This window comes from Neopsephotus bourkii, unplaced genomic scaffold (genome assembly GCF_033783945.1).
Source record: "Neopsephotus bourkii isolate Nb327-2 ecotype Australia unplaced genomic scaffold, CSIRO-AGI_Nbou_v1 NB_13, whole genome shotgun sequence".
Lineage (NCBI taxonomy): Eukaryota > Metazoa > Chordata > Aves > Psittaciformes > Psittacidae > Neopsephotus > Neopsephotus bourkii.
The window spans coordinates 995,687-1,018,060 of NW_026900530.1; the positions used below are offsets into that span (position 1 = coordinate 995,687).

The following is a 22,374-nucleotide window of genomic DNA, read 5'->3' on the forward strand; positions in this document are numbered from 1 at the left end:
ATGTGGTCTGAATGCTTGTAGCAGCACTGAAGTGTTGGAAAGTCTTCCTTTTGAGCGTGTCTTTTGACCTTTCTCAAACGATTTCTTTAGTAGTTAATTTTTTCTAGTGTCATGGTTTAAATTCAGCCACACAGTCTCTGTCAGTCCTCCCCTTCCTATCCCTGGCTCCTGGAGGGATGGGGAGGAGAATCGAAAGAATGTGACTCCCACAGGTTGAGATAAGAGCACTCCAGTAACTAAGGTATAACACAAAAACACTGCTGCTACCACCAATAATAATAACAATAAGAGAAATAACAAGAGAAGAGAATACAACCGCTCACCACCTGCCAACTGATACCCAGCCCGACCGAGCAGTGATCTAGCCCTTCTGTGTAACTGCCCCCAATCTATACAATGAGCCTGATGTGCTGTGGTATAGAATACTACCACTTCGGCTAGTTTGGGTCAGGTGTCCTGTCTCTGCTTCCTCCCAGCTTCCCCTCCTCCCAGGCAGAGCATGAGACTCAGAAAGTCCTTGGTCAGACTAAACATTACTCAGCAACAACTGAAAACATTGGTGTTATCAGCGCTGTTCCCAGGCTGGAAGTCAAAACCACAGTACTGCACTAGCTACTGAGGAGAAAAATGACTGCTACTGCTGAACCCAGGACATCTAGTCAAACTTTTTTCCTGCTGAGTTTGAGAACTTACTTGAGTTGTTCATTGGTTTCTCAATGTGGAATATGAAAGCGTGTGGAATATGAAATCCTGTGAAGCATCACAGATGGGAGCAGAGAAATAAAACGGAGATTTCCTGTGGCTTAGGAGCGGCCGGGAGGGCCTTACACACTGGTGGACACCTCCGAGGGAGGTGTGCTGCTCATTTGAACAAGGTGCACATGCTTGTCTGCTGCTGCCACCCATTTTAGCAGCAGGAGGAGAGTAGAAGTGTTCTGGCAAAATTGGACAAATCAATTAAATGTATAGGTTTAGATTTCAGAGCAAGGTGTTTCAATCGTGTTTTTATTACTGGTTTTAGAAATAGCTGCTCATCCCCCTTTTCATCTGCTTCTCTCTTCTGTTACTAATTGTCTGGTGAGAGTCCATCCCTCCTAGTTCACTGAGGTAATGTGAATGGATTTCTTTATAATTGAGAGTTATGTGTCATTTACAGGTATCTAGGATCTGGGGTTTGTGCTATTTGTAGCAGTGAGCAGACAGGGGCAGAAAGTAGATGCATGGATTCCTGTTGGAGAGGTGCATTCAAAACTTGGTGAACTAAAGCACCTGAGGAACTCCATACACCTTGGTATGCAAAGTTCATGCATCATGACATGTTAGTCACCGATCTCGATGTTGACCAAGGGGTACGTGAGCATGAGTTGTTTTGACGTAGATGCTTACCAACTTCACTTGTTGTCTGCCTCTGAAAACACCAATGGACTAAACTGAGGTTTGGTGTAAGTCCATGGAACTCCATCAAACACCAGTGCTGTGCTGAGATGCACAAAATGTCCCACTAAATGTGTGTATTCAACAACATTTTTAACATTCCCATTCTGGTATTGGAAATCACAGCATTATCCCAGCTGCTTTTGAAAATGTGGCAGTTTCTGCATGAAGTTATTTTTTAAAAGGCCAGATGAAGTTACAGGTCAGCCTGGAAAGCTTATTTTCCTCTGGAAAGATGGTGAATGCCTTTCCCTGATCACACTCTTGGCACTTTACTTCGGATAACACAATTCAAAGGGTAAATACCGGTAACTTACTGACCCAGCACACACCTGTTCGTTCTTTAACCTGCTGCAAATCATGTTTTTTATCATATCCACCAACATCCACAAAGTGAGGTGTAAATGTTTGGAAAAGATGTGCTGTTGCTCCTTGCATCTGTACCATCAGGGTGAGGTTTTCTCTTGAAGATACCAAGAACTAGTCAACATTAAACAGCTTTGGGTCACAAAACTTTTAAATAGACAAAATGATTAGAAGAGGCTTTAGAATCACACATGCCCTGACACTATCGCAGCTCATCAGTTTAAAGTAAATTTAGAATTTCCAAGAAAAAAAATTGGGTTTGTTCTTTTGAAATTATGCATGCCTAAGTTCATCTTTCAAGTGAGTTATAAATCCGTGTAAATGGGGTTAACATTGGAATGAATTATAGTTACAAAAATTGGAATGAAGATAAATCACATTTCCTTGCTGAAAATCTGATAATAGCTGTTGGATCCATACAGCACTGCTCAGATGTAGACCCCCTGTTCTGTGACCAGGATGCACTCTGAGGAGCTCATGCTGCTTACCCATGAGATCAGGGCCTACAAGGCTCAATATTGGGCACTTTCAGTATTTTAGGAGTTTTATTAAAATGATGACACTTGGACTGGTTCAAGCAGATGTGCACCTAAAACAAGGAAACAAAAGAACTGGCTTGCTTAATTTTGGGACAAGCAGATTTTTTGTAGTGCAAGTGATGACAATCCTAAGTCTATTTAAGCATCACAAGGCCAACTGCTGCTTCGTTAACCTGCGTCAGAACGTCTTTTGGGGGCAATGGGGGTGGATTGGCAGTACAAAGGCACTGCGTAACAGCTCCGGCAAGGTGTGCTGACCTCCCTGACCTGGTTCCCTTCACAGGAATGAACTTCCTTGTTTTACTCAGTTAGACCTTTTTAAAAAAAAATACTTAAAAACCCTTTGAGGCCCTCCCCATCCTCATCCAGGGGGGTGTTGAGGAGCCCTCGGTAGCAAGGATATTGGAGGATTGGTAGTATTAAACTGCTGTCAAATTACCAAAGTGTAATGATGTTCAGGATGTGCACTTTCAGCCACTATCTCTTCAGTGTGTGGATGAATGTCAAAGGGAATATTTTGTGACAGTTCCTTGTGACCCAGATTCCACAGAATTCTCTTATAAAATAATCTTTGAGTGAACACTACTTGCACGTCCTAAGGACACCTCATCCACGTGAACCCAAAGGTAGGAGTGAAGCTGCTGTGCATTGGGAGAGCTGACTTTCTATCTGAGAATTTTGGTCTTGTTTGATAGTTCAGCCTTTGTGCCCTGCACATCCATTTTCAATTGTCTGAAGCAGGAATAAATCTAGTACAATGACCACCACTTTTTTTTTTTTTTTTTAAATAATACAAGATAGGCCTGTGAAAAGGTGTTAAAGAGTAAAAATGAAAAGCAGAACTTGTAAGGAAAACCTGTTCATTGGGCAGACCTGCAATGCAGTAAATAATAACCCCAGAGGTGAAAGACAGCCTGTTCTTTAAAAAAAGACAGTGAAACAGACTCCTTCTTTTTTCTTTTTTTTTTTTTCTTTCTGTGGGCCTAGGGGAGAAAAGGTCCTTTTTTCTTTAGTAACTTTTCTGATTTTAAATATATGCTTGTCTGGTCATAAGGAGCAAGGTCACTCCTACTGCTCAGGGCCTAGGCTTTGTGCTGGCATTGGTGGGAGCTTCTCTCCTCTCTCCTTTTCCTCCCTCCCTCTATCTCTCCTTTTCTTTTTCTCCTGAGGTGCAGATGGCCACATTTGCAGGTTAACTGGAACAGCTGGAGGCACATTATTAGCTTCCTGCTGCTAACTCATATTTGCTTAGATTTTTTTTTTTTTTTAACAGCAACATAATTTACAAGTAGTAGGCCAGTGACAAAGCTGGCATGTTCTAAATCCGCATCTGATTTATATAACGCTGTTGCTTATCAGTGAATGAAGTCATAATTATTGCTTTGTACCATTAAATAGCATAAATATATAAACTGTTATACAAATTGCAGCAAATGCTTCCTCTAGGGAGCTCTAGACAAAATTTTAATGTAGTGCATTTGTCTGTGGTGGCAGTTTCTATGGTATATAATAATGTTGATAAATTTTGCTGTAGCAAGTGACATTTTGTAACATTAATCCTGGTGGTAAAAATCTGATGAATACTACAGCTGTACTGGCGGGTGCAAGAAGGAGAGCTTTTGACACCTAATGAATTGATTTTAATAGTGCTTTAAGGCTCCAAAGCATGAGGATGGTGCAGAGATGGCAGATCCCTCACTGAACAGGGACTAGGGCAGGTGCTGGACAGCGAGGCACCAGGGAGCTTGACTTGATGATGGTGATAATTAATTCTTGTAAAAATCTTCATTGATTAATACATCCTTTGCTTTGAAAAGCAAAAGGAAACCAAATGGTGTGAGGAAAACACTTAAAATCCTCACTGGTTATTTAAACTCCACACATGTGAGTGAAGACTCTGTAATAATTAAGAGTTGCAGCACCTGGGCTCAAATCAGATGTCAGACATGTGGGTGCACATGCCCATGCTGGCTGAAGCTCCCCGCTGCTGGGGTGTGCAGCCACACGCCAGGGGATGAGCAAGCACCCAAGTGCAGACCCGCATGTGCTAAATAGAAACACACCAGCAAAGTAAATGAACTTGTGACAGGAGACTGCAATGAGAAGTTCCTCCTCTGACTTCACTTCCATGTAGGAAGAATAGGGTGATACTGGTGGGGTTTAGCATCTGCCAAATAACAGCAAAAATGATGTTGCAGTTTTCGTGAGCCTTTTTGAATTGCTTTTTGCATCAGTTTGTGATCCAGGTCCATTTGTGACAGAAGTCCCAGTGCCTGGGCTGGGGTTTGCCTGTGGTCACTGTGCAGGCAGTGGGGTGACCCTGTGCTGCCTGGCAGTGTCCCTACCAGGAGGCTTTGGGATTGTCACCGCTTGTGCCCAAAGTGCCTGGCTGTGGTCATGGACAAAAGCAGCTGAGTCAGTCCCCTCCTCAGGGAGACAGGCCAAGCGTGGAGGAAGGGGCAGCTCCAGAGCGAGGCCTGGGCTGTACCCCATGTATCCTGCCAGCAGTTTGAAGAGTGGTTTGTTCTGCTGTTATTCCTGGGAATTAGGAGTGCTCAATGTGGCTGTCCAGGGCCAGTGGGCACAGCCCCGCTGCCGGGCAGGGTGCATGCATGGGCTGTATCAGCTTGTGCGCTGCTGCAGAAGGATGGTGCAGGCAGGCGAGGGGATGGGTTTGCTCCAGGCCAGGGCAGCGGGCAGGGGCCAGCTCCAAGCCAGCGCCGGCAGAGCTGCTTCCCTGGGAGAGCTGCTGCCCTCCCACCCACAGCTCTCCTCGCCTGTGATAGGTTCCACAAAGTGCAAGTGTTCTACTGCCAAAGCAAGTATCCTACTGCCCAGGGTACTGCTCTAGCCAAGGGCAGGAGGAAGAGATGAGACAGGCCAAGAGAAAGGTTTTATGCTGTTTGTGCACAAGTTCTGTTTCTGCAATAGGAATGGTATTTCAGGTGCTCAGTTGCCTATGTATTATTTATTCACATGATTTCATTGTTAAAACTGATGAGATGCTTCAGCTGCCATATGATCCTGATGGTTGCCGAGCACAGGCGATTCCCTTCCATCTACATCGGATGCAGCTCAGGAGATAATGGGATGCATGAAACGAAATCACCCTTTGGTGCATCGGTTTCTGGTAGAGACACTTTTGGCAGAAGTATTTGGTATAAAATCTTGACGCAGGAGACATTTTTTATCTTTTGTGATTTGTCTTAAATAACTTGTAACTGCATCTCACCTGGTCATAAAACATAGTGACACACAAGCAGGCGCTTGTATTTCATTAATACACAGTGATAACTTGCTCACGTGTACTTATTACTTGTTCTTACTGAATTTCCAGACTGGTCTCAGAAATGTAATGTTTTTACAGAAAAAGAATGCCAGAAATGTACCTGCCTCACAATTAATCTGTTAAGGAGCCATTTTCTCCAAAGAAGCTTTCAAAAATAAATGGATAACTCAAAGGAGAATTCAGGAGAGCACTGTACTTGAGAAATGCTAGTAAAAATGAAGAGCAATGCACTTTTTGCACATGGTCATTTAGACTGATACGATCCTTCCCCACCTGAAAGTGTATTTTTCTGTTTTCTTCATGATGTGACTTCTTTCCTTTTCAAATTTTCAAATTAATGTTTCTGTTTCAGTAGTATGAAAGATGCAGCTACACTGTTAAAATTGCAACCCATGGCCATAGGGAAAATCCCAATGGCCTTGGGCTGAACAGCACTGAGACGGCTGACACACACCATGGCATGTCTATGTTTTCCTGTGAAACCCTGGTAATGTCTTGTATGGGTTTTCCATCACTTGTTTGTTTCCTGTGTTGTTTGCATTTCACATGTCCACAATAACTTTCATTCTCTCAGAGAAATCTCAAGTTTTTTTCCTGCCACCCTTTTAGACACCAAGTTTATTAAGTGGTTAAGGATTAGTCTACTGTTCTCTCTGAAGCCTGAAGTGCTGATGATGAAATAGTGCATAAGGAATCCTTCCCCATGTGACATGTGAAATATGAATCCTAAGCTGTAAGGTATGTATGTTTGAAATGATTAGTTGGCTCAGCTCAGTACATGCCTGAATCATATTTAATACTGGCAGGGCTGTGTGAATGCAGGCAACCTTTGTTGATGTATTCTGCAATACTGCAGTGATTCATGGCATCCTGCAGAGACCACCAGGCCAGCCCCAGCACTGAGCAGGTTACAGAAACTGCCTCAAAACCTTATAAGAAGCTGCTGTGGTCTCCCACCACAGGAGCCAGGTGAGCATCTGCAAGCTTGCACCATCACTCCTGAGTTCTCAGCCTCACCCTCTGGCAGCAGACGTGGATTGTGGGGCTATGGGTAGGCCTGGCTGTGTTTGCTCACTCCAGCATCTTACCACAGTTACAAAGCTGATGTGTGTCCAGCCAGTTCAGCCGTAGCAGCACTTGGTTTGTTTTTAAAGGATGATGAAGTTGCATTTGATACCTGTGTGTGAAGCAACAGGGCCATCTAGAATAAAAGCCTACTTTACATTTACTTCTGCAAAGTGTGCCTACCGCAAGCACTTATGCTTGAATGAGAGATGAGATTTTTCAGCTATTGCAAATAGATCATCTTTACAGACCACAATAAAATGTTCATATAATGCTTAACTGTACATTAAGTAAAAACCTGCATTAGAATATCCCGTATTCTTTCTATCTGGTAAATAAGAGCATAAAGGCGAGTATCCCCACCACTCCCATTACTGCTCATAGCATTTAGTTACATTAGAAGAATGAGGCATTGTTCTGCCAACTTTTGTTTCCCTCCATTTGTGCTACTTACAGTGTATGAATCCAGCATGCTGAAGCAATTACTTCTGAAATCCAGCTATCATGGCACACAGGTACCAGAGCACAGCCACTGCCAGGAGTCGATGGCTATCACCGGTCTCCTGTGCTCCTGACTAGAACATTATTGCTTTGAGCTGGGTTATAACTAACAACATTTGGAAGGTGTAGGTGTTACGTTGCCTGCTGAAGCATGACTTGTATTGTATTAGAGCATCATGAGTTTTTTTAAACAGGCCAAAAAGGGTTTTCAGCTACGGTCAGTTATTGGGCGTTGCACTGGCAGTGTACAGGGTGTTTGGGTGGCAACAGGGGTCTGCACTATATTGACACCTTGCCTGTGCCTTTGAAGACCAACTGAAGCAGTTGATGTGTTTTGCAGTTCACACAGCTGTTTGGGACCATTGCAGTTTATAAGTGTATTGTGGAATCTCTTTTCTATGCTTCTACCCTGCTGACATGTGCATTGCTCGAGGAGTGCATGTCTTCTCCTCTTTCCCAAAAAACTGAGCACTTGGACTGCAGATACACTGCTGTGTAAGTTCACACAGCTGGATGTGTTCCTTTCACCACCTCTTCAGGAAGCATGAGGGCAGGAGGCAACTCCATCTACTGCAGTTCAGCTCCAGACCGGGGCAACTGTTTTGCAGGAAGTCTGGGGGCAAGCAATCAAGGTTCAAAACTGCCTATGCTCTTATGAGAAATCAATATTTAGCCATAAAACCAGGAAGGCATGGTTGGGAATCACAGCCTGAATGAGAGAGTTTCAGTATTGTCATAGAAGATAAAACAAGAGGAAAACATTTTTGAATTTACTGTTTGTGTATTGAGGCCTTTTATTATTCATCAGTAAGTAAATATAAGCTAAGGGAGTGATTTGTTTCTAACAAGCTTATAAAATACTAGAATCATTTGTGAGTTTATTGGAGTGCTGATTATAAACATTCCCTCATGCACACTCCTTTGTGTCAAATTAACATTCAAAATACAAATACTGTATCTTTAAATATTTCTGTACTCTCTTCCCAAGTACTTGAGGTCTTTGATGGGAGATGATTGACAGTGTCACATGAAAAGTAGCTGAGTGCTCTGTCACCATTTTGGACATATTTTTCATTTCTTTGGCATTTGTTTTGTTCATGCTGCTTCTTTGAATTGGCTGTGCCATGCTCTAGCATTTCGGGTTTTGATGCAATGCATAATTGATGCTCATCTAGCTGCATAAATCCAACTGTTGTGCATGCTGCACAGCCTTGCACAGCTTCCTGGGATGCACACTGTGATCCGACTGTGCTGTTGTATGGTGGGAGGAGTGGCTGTTTATGCTGGGCCTGGGTGGCCTTCGTGCATCACCCCTCAGCCTGCCAGGGTGTTTCAGGCACATGGGTGGAAGTGGGGGCATCCCTGTTTCTCAGAGCACTCCCCTGAGGAGTTGGACTTTGTGGCTTCAGGTGTGGTTAGAAAGGGAGCCCCATTCTTGTGCACTTTTCTGTTGGTAATCATAAGGAATAGAAATGCAAAGAATAGGCAGGATTTGCATATTCCTTAGACCCCTGGTTTAGACGTGTCCCTGTAGGCAGTTTTCCCAAAGGATGTGCTGTGTATGGAAGGCATCCCAAGGCCAGGGCTCTCAGGATGCTGCTGATTGGTACTGGAGAGCTTTGGGGAACAGACCTTGGTTTTGCTCCTTGCTGCCACCAGAGCCATTTCACCCCCTCCATGTCAGTCCAGCAGGTGTATTTATAGTTTAATCAGACTGACCATTTGTTTTATGATCTTGTTTTTCTCTCCCTTCCTACTAAAACATTCCCCATATTGTCATTGCCAGTGCCTGAATTCCTTGCCTTTCCTGTCACTGTGTAACTTGTTTTTACTAAGCAGAGGAAAATCCTGCAAGGGTGGGTCTTAGGCTAACATTGTTACAGTGCCTGCCATTTAGAAAGTCAATTTTTACCTACAGGCAAAGTATTGTTATCAGAGTTCGCACCTATTTTGCATATACACGATTCTATCTTCCCTACCTCTCTGGGGTGACAGGAGTAAATGCTGACTTCTTAATGCTGATCGTTCAATCTGAGCTTAAAATAAGAGCTCACAAGAAAAATGAAGAACAAAATGGTGGGTAACAGGTCTCTGACAGACCTTTATTGTTTCCTTTTTCGTTCAGACAGGGACTCCATGACAGTTTGATTTAGGATCTCATTTTATTTGAGGGAGCAGCTGAAAACCAGTTTGATTTTCCCTCTCATTTTTCATTCTTCCTCAGTAACTTTTGCAGGGCTGTGGAATATGGTCCTCCTCATCCATGCTTATTAGGTAGATACCCCTAGATCTATTCCAAGTTCAATGGATGCACATCAGACCATCCTCTACAGCAATCCCACTGTACCTTTGGACTTTTCCAAGTCATGCTGGACACTTTTGTGGGGCTCCAGTCCATTACTGTGCCCATCCTTTGAAGGCACTATACTGCTTGGACCTGCCTACCCTCTGTGGCTGGGAAATTGGTGCATCTTGGTGGGCAGGTGCTTGGGTTTGTATTTAAAAAAAGGAACCTCAGAGAATGACAGGAGTTGCAGAGAGCCCAGGAAACCAGTGCTCTGAGGGGGCCAGGGGGCTGAGACCTGGGCAAGTTCAAGCAAAATTAGCTGTATAGGAGTCCCACTGTTCTCAAGCCACCAGATCTTCCTAGGTGACGTTGCATTTTTATATGGTAGCATGCTCGCACTTCCCCGTGTCTGGGAGAGGGCTTCTTTCGCACCATTGTAGGATCGATGTTTTCAGATCCCTTTATTGGAGCAAAAATACAGACTTTCCTTATATCTTGCACTAAGTATTCTGTGATCGCCCACGTATGTTCTTTGGAGTCTGTCTACAGTATAAGTATTTGTACATGGCTTTCCTTAATGGATTAAAAAGCTAATAGCATCTACAATGAAGAAAATATATTTCTAAAAAATAAATAAAAGCAAGCTGGTCAGCTTGTACACTGACAGTGTATCTGCCAACAGCCATATGCCTGACAGAGCTACTCATGTAATAAAATAGAATGGGATTTGTTTACAAAGGCAAAAGTCTTTGGGGTTAGGAGCCTGGAACAAGGTTTCTGCCCATACTGCCAATCAGTGATGCCTGCAGGCTGCCCTGGAAGTGTGTGCTGGCCGTTTGCAGAGAGCTCAGGGCACCTGTATCATTGCTGCCTTTCCAGCTCCAGATCATATCATGGAATCACGGAATTGTTTAGATTGGAAAAGGGCTTTAAAATCATTAAATCCAATGCTAACCCAGTACTGCCTAATCTACCACTAAACCATGTCCTGCGTGTGAAGCTGGCTGGCTTATGCAGAATGAAGAACAAATGTAAAAGTGATATTAGGTTTTATGTATTATAATCAATGTTTGTATGTTAGTTAAGTGCTACCAAGATTAGCTTCACAGTCTGTGCTATGCAGTCATTGCTGGCAGTGAGATCTCTTCCAAAAGGTTGCTGGGTTACACCTTTTCCTCTGATTTGGGATGAAGTTGCTACAGGGTATGATTTCCACCTGGACTGTGAAGTGCTACTTGAGCAAATTCCATCAACATCAATAGGAGATGCTCTGTACATTCACTTGTGCACATTCCCACAGTACAAGAATACATGTCTGCATAATGCAGAGATACTTAAGATATTTTATTGTTTTCATGCAGATTCTTCTTTTTGACTGCCTTTAGGAATATCGTGCCTTACTGCACCTTAGGATTCCCAACTTAAAATACATCTGCTAGGGCATATTTGGGCATATTTACACTTAATGAGCTTTGAGAAATATTCATGCCATGCAGAGTCAGTCACCTATCGTAGCCAACCAGACCTTGTTTAATCACCCATAGTTCCCTCTATTAGCAATGGCATCTCATTTCATCGGTTCTGATAACTGGTTTGTGTCCCTGAGCTCCCACCCTAGTCCATGGGGAGAGAGAGCAAGGGAGGTCTTGGGGTACGGCTTAGGGACAGGAGCCTCTCTGGGGCAGGGATGGATGCAATGTGTGTTCTACCTTCGTATGAAGAAGTAAGCCCTGGTGCAGTTGTGCTAAATGACCATGTCAGGATAGCTGGGTAACTGTCATTATTTATTTTTTTTCCAAGTAAAAGCTGAGATATGTTTCCAGTGTTTTCCTTGCCTGCATGTGTTTTAAGAATAATTTTGGTCCATACCCTCATAACACTGCCATAAGAGATTGCTTTTTAACCAGAGGCTTATTCCCTAACAGTTCTGTTTCTTAATAAGAAACAAAGGTGAATTCATGTTTAAAACAAATGCATTCATTTAATCTGAGTAAGTGGGTGTAAACTGCCCCAATGTTGCAGCAGTGCAGCATCTGGCCCATCTCCAAGCCATTTGGGGTTCTGCAACAGAAATAATTGGTTTTCACTTGCACTTACAACTTTATGCCCACTGCATCATTTCCCAGATATCTATATTAATATAAGCCTTAATATGACCATAGCTGATACTGCTGTAAAGTTTACATTTCTGGATATGTATTTACATGTTTATGCAGAATTAGCAATATCAGAATAAGGCCTGTCACACCAGTTCAGCTGTACTCAGTCAGGAGGCACGGCACCAATACAGCAGTAACTGAATTTTTCCTTGCTGGTGTAAATAAACCCTATACCCCCCTCTCCCCCCTCCCCCCCCAAAAAAAAGTTTCATATTTGTCATACTTTGACACCTTAAGTACCTTCAGTGTTTCTCAGTTAAATGGTATATTTAGAAGAGTTTTAATTTTTTATGCATTCTGGTTTTATTTCATCTTTCACCATTCTTCCCTCATGTTGTTACAGAAGTGTTTTACAGCTTTCTCCTAGTCTGTGCATCACCAAGTGTAGTTGACAACAACTGGCTTGTAGCCTGCCTGTCATGTTAATTACATACTATTAAAGGCTATTAATCTGATGATTATTTACACAATAAATTTATAGTCTATCATGTCAATGTGTATGTGGGAAACTGTAATGTGAAGATCAGTGATACACATCAGCAGGAGTTTGCATGTTTAAGATACTGTGTGCTATCCTGAAAGTCCTGGCTGGTGCAGGGGGCTGTAGCCAGGGCTGGATGTCACCCTGACTTGGATCTCCACCCCAGGAACCTGCCTTTGAGCAGGCAAAAATGAACCCAGTGTCTGGCTCTTAAGCAGTAGCTGCAGATACAGGTGCGCCCCGTGCACAGGTGTCTGAGCAGTGCTACTGGTAAGAGGGAAGACTTTGCCTTTGGCAGCTCTTGCTCATGTTGTGGCAGGTCTGGGGTCTCCGTGCAAGCAGGGTCAACGTACGCTGGCTCTGCAGGATGTCTGGGTGGGATGTGGTGGGGAGAGGGCACGTTGTGGCTCTGGTGGTCCTGGTGCTGAGGCTGGGGAATGTGCCAGGCCTGTAAAACAAGTAAAAACTGCTTTATACCCTTTCAAACTCAGTTTAAAGCTTTACATGGTTTAAAAGCACTTGGCATATTCCAGTGGGATGTTTAATACGAGTTTAATGATGTTTTAATTTTAATTTTTAATCTCATAAGAAGAATAGATGCCAAGCAGATACTAGTAACTGCTGTTTGTCTGTATTGAGCTCTTCAGTGTGATATTGTCAATAGGATCAGAGGTTGAATGTATTGTTCCTGTGTAGCAATGCAGTAAGCTGCTTCCAGGGAAGTGATGAGAGTGGAAAAGACCAGGAGTAATGAGGAATATTCAGGTTAAGCAACACAATGGTATGAGGAAGGCTAGTGCAGGGAACAGGCTGTGTGACCGTGGGCCTGCATTCAGAGCTGTGTTACTTCATTTCTGCCAGTTATCAACAGTAAAAGTGAAATAATATAGCTGTGAACATATCAAAACTTTGAAATACATGACTAGGGTCGAGTTGTGCGGGAATACCATGTTTTTATTAACCTCTACCTGTTCTTAGGGGTTCATTAGCTTTATCCAAACTCATCCACTGTGTGTGTGTGTGTATGGACTTGCACACTCAAAAAAGCAGCATGTGTTCCTTTTCCTAAATGGGTTTTGCATTTCTATGGAAGCCACTGGAGTTATTTCTTAATGAACTATCGTGAAGGAACAGCCAGACCTACCAGAATTCAGTCCAGAAGTTTTAATACAGGCTATTAAGAAAAGGGATCTTCAGAGAAAGGCTGATAAAGTGTGAAGTTACTGTGCTAAACTGTAGTGCATTTCCATAAATTATCTTTATGCAGTTTTCCAGATTAATATCTAAATCTAAAATAAAGCTCTGCAGGCACAGTCCCTGTGGGGCTCTGCATTCAGCAGACAGATGATGCACAACTCCATGAACTCCTTTGAACTTTCCAGATTTTATTTTCTTGTAAACCAAAAATTGAGCTGACAAAGGCCCATCTTCCATGTCTGAGGTTCAGCCTTCCCCAGGAAGTGGGTTGGAGCATGCAGCCTGTGGCCAGGAGGGAGGCAGGGGCCCTAGAGCAGTGCAGGAACTGCTGTCACAGTTCATAGGAAACTCCCTGCAATCTCGCTGGGACCATGATTCTTTTTGTTGGTCATTTTAATATTGCAGTCTACTGACATATACTGGAGGCAGTGAACTTGCAAGCTACCCTATAAATAATTTGGCATCTAATTCTGCATATTCTGAGCTTGAGGCCCCCTGAGATGATGAAGAGTTTAAAGCCCATTGTGTGGTTAGGCTAATTTAGCCTGAAGGAGAATACCTTTCTGAGACCACAGATGTGTGTAAGTAGTACATCACAAGAAGCCTTAGAGTTTGTTACCAGGAATCCATAGGCACTTCCTCTAGTACCTATATTTGCCATTAGGTTCTATGGCTCCTGCCTCCTAATGTCTTCCCTGATTTCCCAAATCCCATTCCCCCTGAGAGCTTCCTCAGCTGGAGAATAGTGACAGCCATTTTGTCCTGTCAGACCTTTGTCCAGGCTGCCCATCTCTTGGAAAATTTTGAAGGACAGGACTGGTTTTAATGTTTTTTGATCAAAAGCAAATGTAAGGACACCCAACAAAAATACAAGCAAATGCACTTTGGGAGCTCTCTGTATTTTTGTTGATTTTTCTTGCATAGGTTCGTGAAAAATCCAAGTCCCTGTGTTATCATTTTTCATTAAAGTGATGTTTCTAACCACAGTGGACAGCTCTCATATCCCATGAAAACTTATAATAGTAAAATTGTCATAAGGATGAAGCAGGAATGCAAGATTTTATTAAACAATCTTCAGCTCATAAAAGACATCAGTGTTGTGCCATTCTAGATTGTATAAATATATTTCAAAGCTGAATCATATTTCAGCAGAGAGATAAAGCACAAAAGAAGATGAGTAGTGGATACCAACATAAAATATTAAACCATCCAAGAATGGGTGTAGATGTATGTTTATCCACATGGGCAAGTCAGGGGCTGTGAGCAAGGCAAGGGTTTGGCAATATATCAGTAGAGCTATGAGCACAGATATCCTTGACAGTCTGTATGGGTGTGTTGTGGTGGGGGGGCGGGGGGGGGGGTTTGGCATAGTTTCTTGCAGTGTGGAGCTGGGCGTTTCTGCACAGCCACGTGCAACACTGTGGGACCATGATGGGTATCTTTAGTCTGGCAGGGTCGTCAAAGGGAGAGATGAGCTCTACCTGGATAAATAAGTATAAATAGTTTTCTTTCTGATATGTGACCAGATTATTTTCCAGTTGATTTCCAGCCAAGGTCCCAAGTGGACCACAGATCAAAAAAAGATAAGGGTCAGTTACAAGGTTGAGCTCATTCGGTGTTGCCATGGTAACTGACCTCCAGCATCCCTGGGAGGACAGCACCCAGATCCCCAGGTGACATTTCTGCTGCCACACCATCAATCCGCTGCCTTTCACCGCCTGGCTGCCTAATCACTGGGGCGCCATGCCGCAGAGCAGCTCTGTGCTGCTGGTCCATGCTGCGGCAGAGCACGGGGTCCCCTAACCCATCAGCTGCCCCACCAACTGGGAGGGCTCAGCTGTATCCTAAGGGATTAATTACAAATCTGTAATGGAGCAATGTGGTCCAAGTGGTTTGTATAGCAAGCAGGTCAGGGGCTTAGGCAGCAATGGTGGTGAAGAAATGTCATCTGTACAGCAAACGTCGTCTTCGTCCAATGTCAGCATCTGCAAATTTGCCATCCCCTTGGAGCAGTTGCGTCGTGTTCCCAGACCTTGATTTTATCCTCCACCACTGGATTGCTTTTAATGAAAACTAGGGGTGAAGTGGTGCCATCCAGGTGAGGGGTTGAAGCGGTTCTCTGCAGGCTTTGTTTTGGAGGGGGTTGTCCATCACTGTCATCCTACCCTGCTCCAAGCTCCTGACTCCTTCACAGCCATTTGGATAAAATTACTGGAGAAGCTTCTGCTTTTCTTATGTTATAAATTTTTCCCTTTGCATACTTACTGGGAAATGAATTGCATAAACAGAATAGTGCCATGCAGTTTTCATTTTATTTTCATGTGTTCATTCCAATTTCTATTTCTGTTATAATTAGAGCACACAGCCCATTTAATTTCACAAAATTTATGATCTAATGGACAGGAGAAGGTTCTCTGTGAATAAGCTATATTAATGCTTTGTTACAGTGAATTACAGTATTTCAAAGTTCGTTAGAAGTGCAGTTAACTCATGGATGTGTATATCTAAGTAGAGGAAAGATATTCCCCTTTATTGCCTTAATTTGCTTCAGTGGAGTAGAAATTTAGTGGTCTGGGAAGCTATAGTACAGGATGTGCATGTTGTTGTCAGGAATGAGCATAAGATTGTCTTACATGATCTCTCAAATTAGGACTATTGCAATTGCTCTATAAGGGAAAATTTTGCTTTATTAAATCAAGTTGAAGAGGTAAGTTAACTAACAGTAAAGACAATGCCATCTTGATTTTTATTGTTCAAATTTCCTATTTGTTATTGGTGTGGTAAAGTGTCAGTACACAACAGTATTAATATGTACCTTTATATTGCCATTAGTTATAATTAGAAATGCAGCTGATACAGTATATGTTTAATACTGCATTATTACTTTTATTGCGTCCTCGCCAGGAGGCTGCTAGTGTCAGTTCTCTTAGAGGCTTAGAGACTTATTGTAATATGTATTAAATGCACATTGCTGCAACAGAAATAGCTTTATGGAGAAGCATATTCCCACTCTAAAATGGGCAGAATGACAGTGTAAGTGCTACTAAGCACCCTATCCACATATTTAAAACTATCCTGCAAAAGCATCTGAACTTGGGAACAATAAGCACTTGTGCTTTGCCTCTGCTGTTCAGCTGGGTCTGCACACCCGCTAATCCTTGCTAACAGACAGTAAATTATGTACCTCCAAATTTATACAAATGCCTGCCTTTGACATCAGTGGGCACCACCCAGGTTTCACCTTCAGGATTCAGATAATCAGCTCTCATTCCTACCAGCTTCCCTCAAGACCAGTATGGAAATAAGTATGTGTCTGCCAGGGATCAAATGCTTTTGGAGACAAAAGTAGGTACTGAAAACATTACAGGATACTATCATCTCCCCATGATACTTTTACACAAAGCACTCTGTTCCTCTTTTGGCCTGACATAGTTTCAGCCTGACAGAATCCAGCAGGCCTGCTTGTTTTAAGCAAGAGCACATCCTATTATTTTTTTGAGAAATGAAGTGTAAAATTAATGTTTATTATTTAGAGCTTGAGAGAAAAGAAAAAGGCAAGAAGCCCAAGGTTCTCATTTGCTGTGCATTGCTTGTTTTGTCCTGTAATCAACTGATCCCCACACAGGTAAACTTATGGAGAAATGGGAGAAGATCTAGCACAGCAAGCTGTAGAAATCTGCATTTTATTTTACAAATGAGAGGGGCTGCATAATTGGCTTGAATTGTGAAGGTCTCTCATAGCTGCTTGTTGTGGTTAAAAGAAAGGGGGTGGGGGTATTAAAATGAGGGAAATGATTATATGTTTTGTGTTGCTAAAGCCCAGAATCACACGTCTGACTGGAGTGTTGGTCTCACACCATACTGTCAAAAAGCCACCTTGCCTGTACCTATATGATCTTACATATTTCAAGGAAGTTATTCTCCAAAGGTGACAGAGTATCCCTGTATATATGCTGTGTTTCTGTGTAAAATAATATGCTGTAAAATGCCATGGAGGAGAGAGTGATTATAGCAGCAATTCAATCTATATCTTTGGGCATTTTCATATTTTGAATACACATGCATGAAAAGAGAAACGTTTGTCATGCTAACCATGGTACTTTTTCCCCCCTTTTTTCTTTCTGGATGGTTTTATAGACACAAGAAATACATAATGGACTCCTGTGGGAGTGGAATAAAAACCCCCACTGGTGAGGAGAAGGCCTTATAATTCAGAAGTGGATTTGCAAATCAAAAGGTCTTGCCTCGAGTGGGATAAATTTCCAGATCTGCAGGAACCCATTATGTTGTATTATTTTTCATTCGAGTTTTAGTTTGTTTGTTATGGATTTAACTATTTAAAATACTGCAGGGATCAGCCAAGAAAATGCACAGTCTCTGTTACCTAGTTAAACATATTAAGCTTGAAAGAATGTACTTCAATTGGTTCAATTGAAATACTGAGCTTTGTTGGTGTTGTGGTTTTTTCATTTGGTTTGTTGGTTTATTGTTTTGTTGTTGTTTTTTTTATTTAATTGAAATTACAGGTGTTTAGGCTGGAGAAAGAGCAGCCTAAATCTGATCAGTAGTATATGTCTCTCTGTATTTATGAACACACATGCTTACACAGGACCACGGGCTGTACATGAATCACTGTTTTCCAAATACCCAGTATGTGGAGGATAGAAAATTAACGTCAAAGATGATTTCTCTGATTTATTTGTAGAAGGAATTAATTCCCCAATATCTGCTTTGTACTTTCCAGGCTTATTGCAGCTTTTGGTCACCCTACACAGCTGTGTGGCTGGGCATGCTCGGGATGCTCAGCAAAAGGCACATAACCCTTCCCTATCTTTCCTCCTCTCCAGATTGCAAAGACCACACAAAACCAAAACTTACTAGGCCAGGGTCCAATGGGAAAAGCCAGCCTTACACTACAACAAGGGGAGAGAGTCAGGTTTTGAAACCTATCCGTCAGAAAGGGCAATATACCCATCTGTAATGCCTGCCCCAGCAGAGAATTGCAAATATTGTTGCATCCTAGAAATATCCTAGTCCCTGGTTACGGCTGCCTGGGGAATTCGAGGAGCTGCTGCTGTGGAGCCACCACACTTTTCATCTTTTTGTTCCTGATTCTTTCCTCCCTTTCATTTTCTCTTTTTACCTCCTTCCCAATCTTCCTGTTTGTGTCTCCCCATCCCCACGGCAGCTGCAGTGCCAGCACTTGCCATCAGCACCTTGTTCTCACCCTGCATACCACCCCAGAGCACCCGCTGCCACACCTTTTGAGAGAGCACTCAGCCTTGAGGTGTCACTGGAGCTGGCACCAGCACGTGCTGCTGCACAAGGCACTGCCTGGGCATCTTTTTATTTAAATTGTTATATTTCACACTGGTTTGGAGGGCCTTTCAAGCCCTGTGTACTCCAGAAGTTACCTCTACCTGCAAGCGTGCCATGGTGCAACTGTGCAAGAGCCACCACGTGCCCAGGCACAGGCTGTGCCCCGCATCCCACACGCAGAGCCTCATGTTATGCCTGCTCTGGCATCCAACTCCCTGCCTTATAAAAGGGCTTTGGGCTCCTGAGAGTACCAAAGGCCTTGTACAAAACAGTAATTTCCCTCTGTCTAGCCCCTTTAAAGAAATAAAAAGCTAATTTAAAGCAATTGTAAGTAAAGACCATGCCTTCTGAAGACTTGCATTATTCACACAGTCCAAACGAATTTGTCAAGAGATTAGTTCATGGTATAATGTACTAATTTCTTATCTATCTTTGAACTAAAAATTGAATTTGGTGGTATAAAGATACAAAAATAAAGCTGAGTGTACATCAAAAGACAATTGCTTTAGTTTTTAAAATATGTTTTCATGAGAAGTTCATGTGCTGACACAGTGAAGGAAAGGCACATTTCTAGGAAGTATCTATGGAAACCATCCGCAAATTTTTTGAATTTTACATGTTTTCTGATTTATATAAACTGTACATTGTGTTTTCAAAATTTCTACAACTCTCTCCTTTCAAGAAAACTAAATGATTACTTTTATATGTGAAAATTGCTTTAATGTGGCTACATTACCTCAAAAGAAGACTCAGCTGCACCCAGAACCAGAAACTTCAGTAAACAGAAAAACTTAGCATCTTATGGAAGTGATAGGCTTGAAACAATAGTAGTAATTATTTGTATTTCCTTATGAGGTAGCTAGAAAATAGGAGCGTTTAAAACAGGCCCTGTGTATTCAATGCTTAAGATATATGGTGTGGAAATTACACTTTCAAATTATATTTAAAAACCTTCAATGATCTCTCTTCACCTTGGAAAAGCCAAGAAATAGAGAACTAGGCTGACACGCTGCTCTGGATTCCTGCTATTCTCCGATACTTTCTTCCTCTCCTGTATGTTTCCACTAGTCTGCATTTCAGCCCATTTTCAGTGTTTTTGCAGAATCCAGACTGTTAAACCCATTTGAAGTGATGTTTGACTATTTAATAGTCTATCCCCAGAGCAGAGATGCTTACCCTTTGTGGTAGGATGTGAGGTGGAGCAGTGCAGTGTGGCCAGGAGTTTGGGAGCAGGCGCATGGGCTCTTGGCAGGTTGATCGTGGTGCTGCTTCATTGCTGCTGAAAATCAGTGCCCCTACAATGTGCTGAGGCCATACATCTGCATGCCCCACATGAGCAGCTCAGCTGGCTTCTCTGGTGAGGCCGGGGCCATGGCAATGTCAGTGGGTCCATGATGTTGTTTGCACCGGCATAGATGTTTCTTCCCAACTGCTGCTGCTGCATCCCCTACACTAATCTGCTGTGTCACTAACAAGTTGTATCATTTGAACCTTGCAGAGGAAGGAATCAATCATGAGTGCAAGCTGTGTAACCAGATGTTTGACTCTCCGGCAAAGCTCCTGTGTCACCTGATTGAGCACAGCTTTGAGGGGATGGGAGGCACATTCAAATGCCCTGTTTGTTTCACAGGTAAGACAGGGAGGCCAAGACAAGCCTCAGCATGCATGGCTAGATCCAGAAATGACACTCAGGGGATTTGTGAAATACTGTATTCCTTTCCTTGGGAAAAAGAAATACTGTGCTTGGAAATGTTAAAAGTGTTGTCTGTCTGAAACTGGGGCTCTCTGAAGAGCAGCGCTGCGGTGTCTGACACTGAACAGCACTGCCACATGCAGCAGGTTCTGCATTGCCCCCCACACTTCAGACCCTTTTAAGGTATACCTTGTGGCTTGAAGGTGCAATGTGTTTCCAAGTGCAAGACTTGCATGGTATGGACCTGCACTTGCAAACTCATATTCCCCTTAGCAAAGACCCTGTAAAGACTAGGTAGCTCATGGTCTACTCATGGTGGTTAAGGCTCACTTGAGTTAAGGTTTGATAAACCTTTACTCAATTATTAAATAAATAAACCAAATTGTACAACTGTGCAGTTTTGCCAGCTGCTGTCTCAGCCCAGTTTTCTCATGGTGGCACACAATTTAAGAATCTGCTTTTTCTGGGAGCTTGGAGTTAATTTATCCTTTCCTGAAACATGCTCTAAAACAACTCTTTGAGAGCATGTGTTTAATTCCACTGAAGAAGCTATTTTCAGATGCTGATGGTCATTCATATAAAAAGAGACAAAAATGAAATAAGGTGGATTTTTAACCAGCTAAAACATGTGGTTCAATATGTTTCACTTCAAATTTCACTTGATAAAGTCATACTTGGTTGATTCAAAATCATCATGTATATGCTGTAATATTTGTGATTTTTAATGAAACTCTTATTTTTTCACATATATTGAATGGACAACCCATTTAAAAGGTCTAAAAACTGTGATAAGCCTGCCCTTTCAGATTCACATGCCTGCCAGAAACGCTGTTCTGGGCCACATGTCTTCCAGACCCCAGCCATCAAGGCTTCTCCTGGCCCAGTTGTCCTGCATTAAAAATGCATCCGATGCACCTGCCGCAGGCCCAGGGCTCCCCGCAGGAGCGGTGATGTCCTCTCTTTGGTCTCATGACTGAGTTCTTTCAGTTACCCATGGACAGAGTTAGCTTTATGTGAAATATCAAAAATCCGTGCAGCATATAGAGTCTGTTAGAAGTAAGCTGGCTGCCAGTCTGGAGACTCTAAATTGACTACTTGTAAGGAAATTCTGCTGAACAGAGTGTATCAGCACTTCTCTGGCAGATATCCTTGGCTTCTCAGAGTCGTTACAATCGTAAAAGTGCAGTTCAAGATGAGATGCATTATAGGAAGCAGTCTTAACTAATCATACTATGTTGTTTCAGTCTTTGTACAGGCAAACAAACTGCAGCAGCACATCTTTGCAGTCCATGGGCAGGAAGATAAAATTTATGACTGCTCCCAGTGCCCGCAGAAGTTCTTCTTTCAAACAGAGCTTCAGGTATGTTTACAACAAGAGTAAAAGCAAAGCTAAAGCTGTTGATTTCTCTGTGCAGCATCACCTTTGTGCAGCATTTAGAAAAGGTGTATACCCTTGATATGGTCTGTTCTGCCCTTAAACAGTCTTTCAGTCTCCTCATGCCTCCCTGGGTGCTATCAGGAGAAAGGGGTCTCTGAGCATGGCTGGAATGAATAAATAAGACAGATACCATGATTCTTTCTAAGTATTTCTCTTGACAGTAGTGTTGGTACATCTTGCCATGTCTACGTCAAACACCTTGTAAATAATTTTTTTGTTCTATTAATAATTTAGAGACTTATTAACATACAAAGACTAAACAAACGGTAGCTACCCCCTCCCCTTTCTCACTGTTAAGTCAGAAGTAAAAGAATTTTCCCTACTGAGGTATGAGAGCAAAACATGGGTGCAGCTCAACATATGCTTAATTAGAGGCTGCACTGAGGCACAAGTACTTTAATAAGCTGCAGGTTCTGCAAACCAGGCATTACATACCAGTTCCCTGGCAGCACTGGGGGCCACAGCAGTTTGAGCTTTCACAAACCCATGCCTGGGTGCAGCAAGCCTTTTGGAGGGGTTGGCCCTTGACCTGGGTATGCTGGTGCAGCACTCTTGGGGCCGTGGCCCTAGGGACCACCTTGGCACCATACTATGAGGCTTGGGTTT

The 22,374-nt window shown here is 42.7% G+C and overlaps 1 protein-coding gene across 6 annotated transcripts in view; it reads left to right on the forward strand.

Annotated features, from left to right (window-relative positions):
- The window catches only part of ZNF423 (zinc finger protein 423), a 236,337-nt gene that overhangs the window by 193,125 nt on the left and 20,838 nt on the right, over positions 1-22,374 (forward strand). For 5 of the 6 annotated variants that reach the window (XR_009728060.1, XM_061370567.1, XM_061370650.1 and 2 more), the window contains 2 exons: positions 20,136-20,267; positions 21,575-21,690. The exons of the other annotated variant lie outside the window; for it this stretch is intronic. Coding sequence is in view for 4 of the 5 variants with exons in the window: in XM_061370567.1 (XP_061226551.1) it covers positions 20,136-20,267; positions 21,575-21,690 (248 nt within the window). In the remaining variant the exon portion in view is untranslated. Of the gene's footprint in view, positions 1-20,135; positions 20,268-21,574; positions 21,691-22,374 lie in introns of those variants that run through there. 6 annotated transcript variants of the gene reach the window in all.